This window comes from Zea mays, chromosome 10 (assembly GCF_902167145.1).
Source record: "Zea mays cultivar B73 chromosome 10, Zm-B73-REFERENCE-NAM-5.0, whole genome shotgun sequence".
In the NCBI taxonomy this organism is placed as follows: Eukaryota; Viridiplantae; Streptophyta; class Magnoliopsida; order Poales; family Poaceae; genus Zea; species Zea mays.
The window spans coordinates 1,649,979-1,661,526 of NC_050105.1; the positions used below are offsets into that span (position 1 = coordinate 1,649,979).

Here is an 11,548-nt window from a genome sequence, read left to right on the forward strand (position 1 = left end):
TTCAGTATGCGGATTATGCAGATATCTTGCCCTAGAATTAGTGAGACACGTGTGAAGTTGCTTGTTGTGTAATAACATCATCCGTGCTAGCATATTCGCATGGTGGTTGATGGTTGGATGCATGGAAATAAAGATTGCTGCTATTTGTTGTCCTTGGTTGTGTTGGTGAGATGATAGAGGATTAGAAAGAGATGTGCCAGCCATGGTACCAAAAACTATTAAAAGAGATGTAAAGATGGCTGGCGAGTTATCTCAAGGTTGTTTGGGACGATGGTTGCTGGCAATGAAAAGAAGTCTTTTGTAAGCATGGCGTGGACACGCACAACAATGTGTTTTCTCTTCTCCTTCCTCTCAGACTAATGCCAGTGAGCAATGTAAATCTTTGGATGGCCGGCAGTCGTGATAAAAACAAAACAAAAAGATGTCTGAGCCCAGGTTCGAACTGGGGACCTTTAGTGTGTGAGACTAACGTGATAACCAACTACACCACCCAGACATTGTGATTGTTTACTAACTACATTATCTTATATCATGTACACAGTTGCAGCACTTTTAAAATTGTTTGGATACCATTAGCCCTCTCCACACTTGTTGTTAGCATTTGTTCTGTTGCACTGCACATGTTACTTTGGTCTTAATCGTGCATCCAGTTAAAAAGGGGGCACAGCTTCGATTGATTCCTTTGTAATTTCTCTGCTCTTTTCAACTCCTCCAACCTGCCTGCTGGGCGCCTGGGCCACATATCTCCAAGCCCGAGCACTGGCTCACTTGAACTTTTTCGTCCCAACGCTGTTTTCTATAACCATGGTCTGATCTGATGACAGTTTACGTGCTCATCGGTTTGCTCAGAGATGAGATGCTGATTAGGCTGCGTTTTTAGCTGGACGAGAAAGGATTTTCAATAAGCTACCCAACAACTTTCAAAAAGGCTAGCTGCGCAAGTTTCGAAGAATGCTTTTATCAAATGCATACTGTAATATAATCGTTTAATAATAATCCCATGGTGCAATTGTTTGCGAAGCATTAGTATCCCGTTTCGATGGAGCGCAGGATTGGAAATTGGAATTAGATTTCCAAAATTCTGTTGTTCGGTTGCACATATAATTGATATGATATTTGGAATTAGAGATCTAATTTATTAGAATTAGACTATAACTAGAAACTCACTCTTCTAATGTAACACCCGGTTTTTAAGGAACAAAGCCGGGTGCATCTCATACATGCGCCAAAGAAGACAACATATATAATAACAGAGTGTATAGAGATAAATGTCATAAAACATCAGAGTATTTATTACATAGCGGAAGACTTATTACAAAATAAAATAATGAATATAAAACGAACTAAGGATCGTCGGCGCAGATGTCAACTGAGAAACGCCACCTAGATCAGATCATACTCCTCGCCTTGTGGCTCCTCCTGAACCACCTGTTCTTCTCCTGTGGGGGGTGTGAGACAGCAAGGGTGAGCTCACATACGTTCATAGCTCAACAAGTCGTGGGGAATAATGTGGCATGAACTCACCAAAGGTGGGAGTTCATGAAGTGTAAGGCGGATCAATGAAATAAAGGCTGAGGCTGAGCATTGCTTTTATAAGTTGGTCAAAATTTTATTAGCAGTTACTAAGTGTAAGTGAATACCAAACCATAGTAATAATAAATAAAAGTAATAGTAAAATAATCCCAAATGCAATGATATGACCAATTAAGTTTAAGTTCCATAAATTAATCATGTGAGTGTCCGAGCCGCTCTTGACCGTGAGCACGGCTAGTATACCAGTTTTACACTCTGCAGAGGTTGCGCATCTTTACCCACAAGTCGTGTTACCCATTTGCCACGGAGTTGATCAGACTCCATACACCTCTACCTAGGAAGCGAGGCAGGGTACCACTACGAGGCCTTTACAAAGTTCCACTAGCTTCAGACTACCCGCTACAGTTTATAGGAAGCTCCAGTGCAGGGTTCTTGCCTGACCGCCATCGCAGCAAAATCAACCCAAGGACCTCCCTACACTGACCACTCCCCTACTGCCCTTGCCCCTTTCAGGTAAGGTAGCCCTCCACTAGCTTTCCTAGTTAATCAGCCAAGGGCGTCCCATTATACCCTTGTGGTAGCACTGTTTTCTCGGGTGGTTCTCCATGTTCCCATTAACATAATGATCTTATCATGAACATAAAATAATGAACAGATAATAACAAGTGTAAAAATGAGTGATAAATATCTTTATACCCAAATCCATTGTACTACCCAAAAACTTAGTAGTAAAACCAGTGGTGAAGCAAGGTATAAAGATAGTCAAAATCTAGGGTATCCTATTGGGTCCCATCAAAATTAACCTATGCAGACCATTATGAATAATAAGAATATGAATGGGTAAAAGAGGTGATCAAGGGCACAACTTGCCTTCAACGAGCTCCTGCTCAGCTACTTCTACTTGTTGAACCTCAGTTTCCACAGTGGCTTGCTCGTCTACTCGCATAAATACAATACATACATAGCATAGCATAAATTAACATCACATCAAATATGCAAATAGAATATACAGTAATAAACTAGACATTAAAATATGATCACAGGAACTGGAATCATTAAATTTGGAGTTATATATTTTAAGTTATGGATTTTCTAATGTTTTATGCATTTAATATAAGATTAAGTGGGAAATAAATTTTAATGAGTCTTTCATGCCAAAACAGAGGCACAATGTGATAGATAATAAAATTACAAAAATTTAGAAAGTGGAATGGATCAATTTGGACTAAAAATGGATTTTCTATGGATTAAACAAGTTCTAGGATTATTTTTACACATAAAAATCTATTTCTTAATTTATTTTATAAGTTTTCTCACTGTCTGGACTAGGCCTCAAATTATGGAAAGTGCAGGGGCTACGGTGCAACATTCCCAAGACTCAGAAAATCCCACAACGGACGGCGGGTTGTTTTCAAGTAAACCGAGGGGCTTATGTGCAAAAAGGCCTGGGCGAAGGGGTACAGGGAGATATCAGCCGCAGGATCCAGAATCGAGGGCAAGGATTAGATCTGGCGCCCCACGAACCGGTATGCGCTATTGGCCGTGGGATCAAAATCCGATGGCCCAGATTCTATGAACCCCGATATAACCACAACCGCATGATCTGAGATCCATGGCTCCCGCTTGATCTATTCTGTGCCGTCCGATTTCCATCTAACGGCCAACCCTTCTCTTCTTCCTCCGACCCCACCCGAGGTAGCGCCGCCCGCCCATCGCGGTGGCACGCCGCCGGCGCACGACCAACTCGCCAAAATGCGCTCAGAATCGAACACCGAGAGGTCCTACACTATGCGGATGACTACATGACTCGGATGGGTAGCATCATACCGTCGATGGTGCCGTGGGGAATCCGGTTCACGCCGATAGGTGGCTTCACGGCGCCACTGAATTCCGGTGAGAAATTCACCAAACTCCGGTGACCCCCAAGTGTTGGAGTGCGAGCGCACGCAACCACCACCCGCTGGCGAACCTCAATCTCTTCTGTGCGGACACCGGGAAGAGCAGGAGGGAGGAAACCAAGGCAGCGGCGCGAGCTCCTGCTCCGGCGTGTATGGCGATAGCGCAGAGCCACGGCGTTTGGGTAACTCGCGATGGGAGAAGGAGGCGAGAGTAAAGAGAGAAGTCGTGAGGCCCAAGAGCTCCGGCTTTTAATCCCCCGAGCGCGGAGGAGGCGACCCGGCATTCCCGGCGGCTAGGCGCGGGTTGTTGCAACAAACCATCCGCGAGTTAGGGGATGATTCCGACAGGGTGGGCCCAGTTGTAAGCGAGACAGGACGATAGGCGCAGGGAAAGCAACTGGCCAGTGGGCCCCACTGGCAGACACAGCGCTGGGGATGGAGAGCACACGCGTGCGGCGGTGAGTCTGACAGGGCAGCCCCACCAGTCGGCGCTCGAGCACCCAGGCGCTAGCGTACCATGGCGATAAGATTAGTGGGCCACGCGTGAGCGACGAGATGGGCTGGCGCGCGAGAGAAAAGGTGGAGTGGGCCGCGGACGCTGGGATTTGGCCCACGTAGGTCTGCTCTCATCACTTTCTCTTTTTTTTTAATTTAATTTCTGTTTTTCACTTTCACAATTATTTTGAATTCGAATTTGAATTTGAATCTTTTTATGAGTTCCACCCATGAGTCAGGTGTACACTTAAAACTTTAGTGTAGAAATAATATGTTATTTATTTATTTTATATTATTTATTTATTTTTTTTACTCACATAAACTTTTCTTTCTCTCTCTTTTCTTTTTAGGATTTCCTTTAGATGTCACATTCTACTTTGGACTTTAATCCAATTCTTGTCACATTTTTTTTTATATTGTCACAAAATGCACACAAAATAAATCCAACATGATGCACAGGTTATTTATGTGTTCTTTGTTCTAATTATCCACTTTTCACTAGTGTTGATCACATGTGATGAATAGTAGAGACCACAAACTTTTGAGATTATCTCTATCCTCTTTTATTACACTTTTGAGTATTACATCTAATACATACAAAGCTCTCTTATATTGCGTGGAATTAGAACGCACGATTCTAAAGTACAACCCAACAATATACAAACAATAGAATTAAAACTACATCTCATTTTAATACATGACTGATTTGGTATACAACTCAATTGTATTTCTTGCCCTCCAATATCAACGTCCAAAAGGGAGCATAAACATCGTCATCTTCGAGAGAGCTGTCGCTTTGCTGCGCCAGCACATGCACGTACACCGTACGGATATAGGGCACACCTGAATCAAGATACAGACATACAGTCATCTTTGAGGCACACAATACATGAGCAAACTTTGGTGCCATGTTTTCAGGCACAAAGATCACAGTTTCCTCAGCAACAACAACAAAAAAAAGATCACGATAAATTCTTGAAGTAAAAAAAAAATGTGAGCCATCAACGACTCGGTCGGATCCCTCAGAACGCCACATCTCAGCAATGTAGTGCAGAGACATTGGTTCCTTCAACCTCCCATCGTGAGCGATGAGGAGGGAGCACCAAGTGACCGTGAGCACTCTCAGATTACTAAAATGCTCATCACAGGGATATGCAGAAATTACATGGACAGCTTGCAAGACCCACAAATGGAGAACGAAACCCAAATTTAGCATCAGACCATTTCATCGTAACGAATGGAGGACGAAACCCACAAACATATAAGAAAATAATGGGGGGGGAAATGTTGTACGAAACCTCCCTCCCCTCCGCCGCTCCGCTCGGCTGCGGAGATTCCCTCCCGTACGAGGGATCTGGAAGACGCAGAGGCCTCGCCGCCGCCGCCAGTGAGAGAGAACCGCGACAAAGTTGGAACGGCAAATTTCTCCACTTGCTGGGTTGGGTATCAGGGTATGGATATATACATACATGTAAATGGGCCGTGGAAGGTAGCCCATTGCAGGCGAGCCCATCGAGAAAGCTCGCGTGGAAAGCACAAAACTCCTCTGCCCCGTCCTCTTCCCGAAAAAAATTAGGTGCAGCCACACGTAAATCAGAATGTTTGCAGCCCTTCTCACAAAAAAAAGATAGACTCCACCTACGTTGTGTTGTTGTACCTGCAGGTGAGACTTATCCTCTTTTTTGTGAGGGGCTGCAAACATTCTGATTTGTAGCCGGATGCGCCCAATTTTTTTTCCCTCTTCCGTTGCAGGCTTGCAGCAGTAGAGCTTGCATCCATGGCGATGGCCTCCGCCCACCTGGCCACCTGCCACGTGCCGCCGCCTGCTGCAACGGCTCCAATGCGGCGACAGGAAGCGGTCGCGTCGCCAAAGGCTGGCGGGGTCTTGATTCGACCACGCTCCCAGTACTTTCCGTGTGAAGTTGAGAATCCAAGTGTACTTCACTTCGTTGCGCTTGTGCATTACAACATGTATTTGATGGCTCCTGATAAGAACCCGATTGCAATTAACGCCATCGTGCAAATTACTTTTTTCACAGTAAATTACATTACATTGTTTGAAGAGTGAAGTTTGAAACGAGAAGTAAGATATGGATTAGGATAAGAAGTCTCTCGTAGATAGTCTAAGTCTGTCACCTCTGTTGTCCTCACCCTAGCCGGAGACCTCATCTGCCAGGTGCTTCACTCATTTTGTCGCTTGAACTCTGAATTTGCATGGCAATGGCATTGACATCATTTTCTCACTTACTCTGCTAAGACCACATAAAGTATGGCTGTCATTTCAATTTTCTGACGGTTCTATCATACCTTGTTAAGATTTTTGTGCAAAAACGAAACTGAATTTCCTCATATTGTAACTAGTAGTTCGTTACAGTCCGCCTTCGCTAGGCACCACGTATGGTGGTCTGAACATCAATAGTTGGCAATACATTTGTGCAGTTATGCTCTTTTGCATACAGTTCAGCTTGTTGACAATAAACTGAATTGCTTCTGTTATTAGCCATTGGTTCACTCGAGTGTTTCTATCCTGCTACTGCTATTACTAACTAATGTATGATCGAGTGCCAGAGCTAACTTGGTAGCTCTTGCATGGAATGTGATTCTGTCCTTCAAAGCCCACAAGGAGATCGTAGCGACATAGGTGATGCGGTGCCAACGAACTGCTTGGGTCTCAGTCTCTTGGGTTAGTACGTTGAAATGCTATTAATTATTATATGCGCATAATAAATCATTGTTTATTATCTGGAAAACCACCCTGCACTGCTATTTCTTTGTGAGTTGTGACCTACCAAGCGAATCGCTTTGATCAGTTCTTTTTTTTCTCACATGATTTATTTACTCCATGAGCTTTCGTTCCTGGACTTACTATCTTCCTGCCTCCCCCTCCCCCGAAAGCATCGCTGTGGATGGACTGTGACTTGGTGGTATTGTAACTTGACCTCCCAAAAGTCAGACCTGTCAACTATCACCTTTTCCAATTCAATGTGACCCTGATTGGTCCCAAAGATACCCTTTTGTTAGTTACAAGAAGATCTTACAAAAAAAAAGCAAAAGGTGATAACGGCGGGCAGCGTCAAGAACGGGCATCGTTGCAAATTAGTTCGGGTGGTGTTGGGAAGAATGAGATCGAACTAATAGATGTAAGAAATGGATCAAGACAGAGAACGAGAGTTAGGACGAGTAGAAGGTATAGGACAGAACTGGTTTGGTATACCTAAAACTTTTATTATTTATATACTTATAGCTGTAAATAAACATGAGGTATAAGAGGTACTAAAAATTGAGAGGGGAGACCACGGCCCCTTTGCCCCCCACGTGGATCCACCCCTGTTTTTGAAGTTGGGTCTACTGGCAGAGCCTTTTAAAATTTTCTAAACGTTTTCAACTCCATGTTCCCTGTTGTTATCGTTGTTGGTTGGTTGGTTGTTCACTGATCTCATGCTCCTCGTTACTGTCTTACGTTTTTTCAGGAAATTTGGGCGACGAACGGACGAGCCGGGCGGAATGTGGTGGCGATCTGGAGCAAATTATTATTCGTTGCAGAGCAGTCTGTGAGTGCAGAAATTGTTATCCGAAGGTTGTTGTCGTGTGTGTGTGTATTGTCACTGGATCGGGATCAACGTTGAGGAACCGGAACACGTCATCGTGATGTCACATTTGCGTAATCTGCAGGAGCGGAGCGCCACGAAGTAGCCAGCCTACAGTCTCGCTCTCGCTGAAGAGGATTGTTGAATAGACGAAGATGACAGGAGCATGGCGCGACGATGGCGTGTGCCGGCCGGGTGCTACGTGCTAGGGGGGTGTTGTAATTGGGCGGCGGGGCGGCCGGCAGGTTGGCCACGAGGAAGCACGTCTATCGTTCGCCTCCGTGGACTGTAGACCGAGCTGGACGTCTGCACGGGTCCCGGCTGGAATGCTCTAGTAGTCTGACGAGCGGGTGAGTTGAGTAGGCAGCCGCCGACCTGAGGGCAGGGCTGGGAGATGGACGGACTGGAGCGGAAGTCAAAGGCCGCATAGTGACCAATGGCGTGCGTGTTCTCTCCCTGCATGCATGCTCGGTCTGTCCCTGCCGCTGCCGCCCGTCGTTGAAGATGGAACTGGAACCGGAGCAGTGCTTCATCGATGTGCCTGTCTGTCGGTACGAACCCCGACCGAGAGACCCCAGTGCGGCTGTCTCGACTGGCTCGCCTCGCCGTGCTCCCTCCCTCGGTCGTCACTGGTGGCCGCGACGACTTGGACTTGCACGTACACGCCTCGCGCGCGTTGCGTTGGGCCGCCATTCTTGACTGCTGTGCTCTGTCGTCGCGCGGCGCGGCCACCATTTTCCTTGTCAATTCGTGACGTGCTGTGCTGCAGTCAGTCAGTTCCTTTACTTACGCGCCCACGGTATACATCATCCGCGCGCCCGCGGGTTGATTGAAATTGAGAGCCATGCCTGTGTCTGTGTCTGTGTGCTCCGTCGCCGTCCCTGTCCAGTTTGGCTCCGGCTTCGTCTTCGACGTATCGTAGGGGTCCCTCCATGCAGCTATCGCCATCTGCTTACTACACTAGTACAACACTAGAACATTAATGGACCACCTCCTGTGTAGTAGTTCATTTTCTTTGCCAACGAGGCAACAGTTTTTGTTTTTGTTTCTTTGTCCATTTTCAAATACTCGGACTTCTCGTAGTCAGAGTCGATCATTTGATCCGCGGTTAGTTTTAATCTGTATCGGTTCCTACTATTTATACAATGTTTTAGGGAAATTTAGATCCATACCATTAAAAGATCACCACTTTGGATCCATACCATTACTATCTCACTTACATGTGGGTCCACATGAGTCAATGACATGTGGGGTCCATGGTATATATCTAAAGTTTGGATCTTTTAATGGTATAGATCCAATTGTTTCAATGTTTTATGTTTTAGTCTCTATGCAACCAGTCCGGATACGAATTGAACATCTCGTAATCAGACAGAGAGTCGTCACCTTCGTTTCGTTCCGAATTCCGATCCTTCTTTTCATCTGCATAATTAATACACAGAGTACAGAGCACTGTTGATCCTTTTTTACTCCATCTCATCACATCATATTCCCACAGCAACAAAGCTTGATCGACCAAGATAGCTAGCAGCAAACTCTGTAACCAATATAATCACGCTGCTTGTCGATCAATCAATCGATGGATGCTGTGGTAAGCTCAAATAATCTACAGTACAAGCAAGCTAGGTGTGCACGGCCATGGAGTTTTGGAGACGGCAGCTACTCCTTCCTAGTCCTAGAATAGGTCGTGGTCATCCCACGACTCCAAGCTCGGGAACCCGCCGCCGCCGCCGTTGCTGCAACTGTACTCCCCTCCTCCTCCTATGCCGCCGCCGCCACCACAACCACAGGCCTCCGCCTCCGCCGCCGCCGCGGAGCCGTGGAAGCAGGCCGCGCCAGGCCGCCCGCCACCCCCGGCGTCGAGCAGGAACGCCGACGTGTCCAGCGTCGGCACCAGCGTCGTCGTCGCCGTCGAAAGCACAGCGCGGGAGGGCGGTGCCGGGCGGCAGAGCAGCTGCTCCGTGCCCTGGTGCACCGCGTCGACGTCGGCGCCGACGCCGGCGCCCGTCACCTGGTGCACCATGCGCCGGAAGCTGGCGGCGTCGGCGCTGATGTAGGTGGTGGGCAGCTTCCGCGACGGCCGCGGCCGGCGCGGCTTGCCCGCGCGCCGCCGGGACGCGGGGCGGAGGTGCTGCGGGGTCGTTGACGGGGACGGGGACGGGGACGGCGGCGTGGCGAGGTCCTCCGTTAGGTCGTAGACGACGGCCTGGCGCTGGTTGCTGGGTACGACTAGGACCGGGTGCCAGGGCGGCGGCGATGGCGAGATGGAGGAGGAGGTGGTGGAGGAGGAGTGGGCTGATCCGCCCAAGTAGTGCGTGGCTGCGGCCATGAGCATCCGGCGCGGCCTGCTGGGTGAGCCGAGGAGAGAAGGGCCGGTGGTTGTGTGTGTGCCGTGTGGTTTGTATTGAGGCTTGAGGGGAGAGGTCATGCTCAACTCAACTCACACACACCGCGACACCGACACGTACTACCTCCGACCGACTTGACGAAAATCCGTGGGTGGCAGCACCGGCCATGCGGCCCATGCCCATGCTGGCCCGGCAACACTATTTGTATCTTCGAACAAAAATGCCTTTCAAAATTTTGTTCAGCAGATACTAATATCTTATGGGACCCGATATGACGTGAGATTCGTGCTCCTAAGCTTATGTTACACCTGTTTAAACGTCATCGGGTTCAGATTAGGTCATGATCTAATAATGGGTTGTTTTGGTACGTTCCCTTCCCTGATTGACTCGTGTCTAATATAGGGTCGAGTTGGCTCCTGTCTTCTTATCTAGACTAGGTGTGTACCCGTGCGTTGCAACGGGAACATGTAATACTGTCGGAGGAAGGGAGCACGGGGAGGGTGTCAAGACTCAGGAGGCATCGCTGCTACCGTCTAGACAGGAAAGAAGAGCACGGATCTGGGGACGACGATAGCGGCGGCGTGCGAGGGAGAGTGCGGTGCGAGAGTCGAGAGCAATAGACGTCAGCTACGGTGCTAGGTCAGTCGGCCAACAACCCACACGCGCGAGAGGCATAACAGGGTATTATAAAAATAGTGATTAATATGATAAAATTCATTAATATGCAAACTCCCTTTTTTGGGAAGGAAACCATAGCAAATTGTGTCTAGTTGGCCCAGTTTGATGAGAAACTTTACAAAGTCTGATGAAATATTCTCTACGTACATATATTGTTCTTGTACTACTTATATTTATAGTTTTATGACCTATCATAAATTATCCCTATTTTATTAGAGAAAGACAACCCACTATCTTCCTGTATCGGTTTAACATAATGTGTTCCTCTTTTATGATAGTTAAGAATCCTTGTAAATAAAAATAAATAAATATTTGTTCTTCTTTAACGGGAGATAGTGGTCTCGTGCGAGGAGGTGTGCCACCATGTCTGACAGGAGAAGGATCTGATCGGCGACGAATAGGCGAAGAATTAGGACGACGCATAGGTGATGGGTCAGGTGGACGCCTAGGTGATTCAGCCCTTTGATTTGGAGACCGTTTCTCATGTGGTGAAGCTAACTTCCTTCGTGGAGATGCTGCAGACAAGTATGTAAACAATTAAATCGTGATAGAGTTGAACGTGCACCTTCAGGAGGGAAATTCCTTGATACGAGCAGAAGTAACAAGCGAAAAATAATGAATAGTGATTATATGGTTTGAAACCTTCAGAAGATTACATTCCCTAGGACACGGCTGGACATCCTTTTCAGCACTGCTAACACCTTTTTTTAATCTGAGCAACATCTCGTTTTGGAGGGGGCAGAGCTTTCATAGGTGATGCAACCTTTAGCGTGAATCTCAACTTAACAACATTTCCATCAATTTGACACCATGCAGATTTTTAGAACTTGTTGGCCATTTACCTTTCAACAAAAAAAAATAGAATAAGCATAGGGTAGAATGCATACACCATCCATGTAGAGAAGAGCCTTCTCAGCATCAGCTCTCTTCTTGGACGCAATATATCCATGGCCACGAGGAAGGTTAACCTAAGAAAACAAATAGTAGGTGTTAAGGAGAGCAACCGGCA

At 46.9% G+C, this 11,548-nt stretch overlaps 1 protein-coding gene, 1 long non-coding RNA gene and 1 other non-coding gene across 3 annotated transcripts; all 3 read right to left on the reverse strand.

Moving 5' to 3' along the window:
- Positions 1-422: 422 nt before the first annotated feature.
- On the reverse strand, positions 423-496 carry TRNAV-CAC (transfer RNA valine (anticodon CAC)). The gene has a single exon. It is a non-coding gene; the product is annotated as a tRNA-Val (tRNA).
- A 3,959-nt stretch (positions 497-4,455) lies between these two features.
- On the reverse strand, positions 4,456-5,359 carry LOC103640674 (uncharacterized). The gene is made up of 2 exons (XR_559813.3): positions 5,225-5,359; positions 4,456-4,769 (listed from the first exon to the last, which is right to left on the reverse strand). It is a non-coding gene; the product is annotated as an uncharacterized lncRNA (long non-coding RNA).
- Positions 5,360-8,968: 3,609 nt separating this feature from the next.
- On the reverse strand, positions 8,969-9,919 carry LOC100286374 (VQ). Its single transcript, NM_001159261.1, has one exon. It carries the CDS (start codon positions 9,846-9,848, stop codon positions 9,189-9,191), a length of 660 nt encoding a protein of 219 aa, NP_001152733.1. The 5' UTR covers positions 9,849-9,919; the 3' UTR covers positions 8,969-9,188.
- Between the last annotated feature and the right edge of the window lie 1,629 nt (positions 9,920-11,548).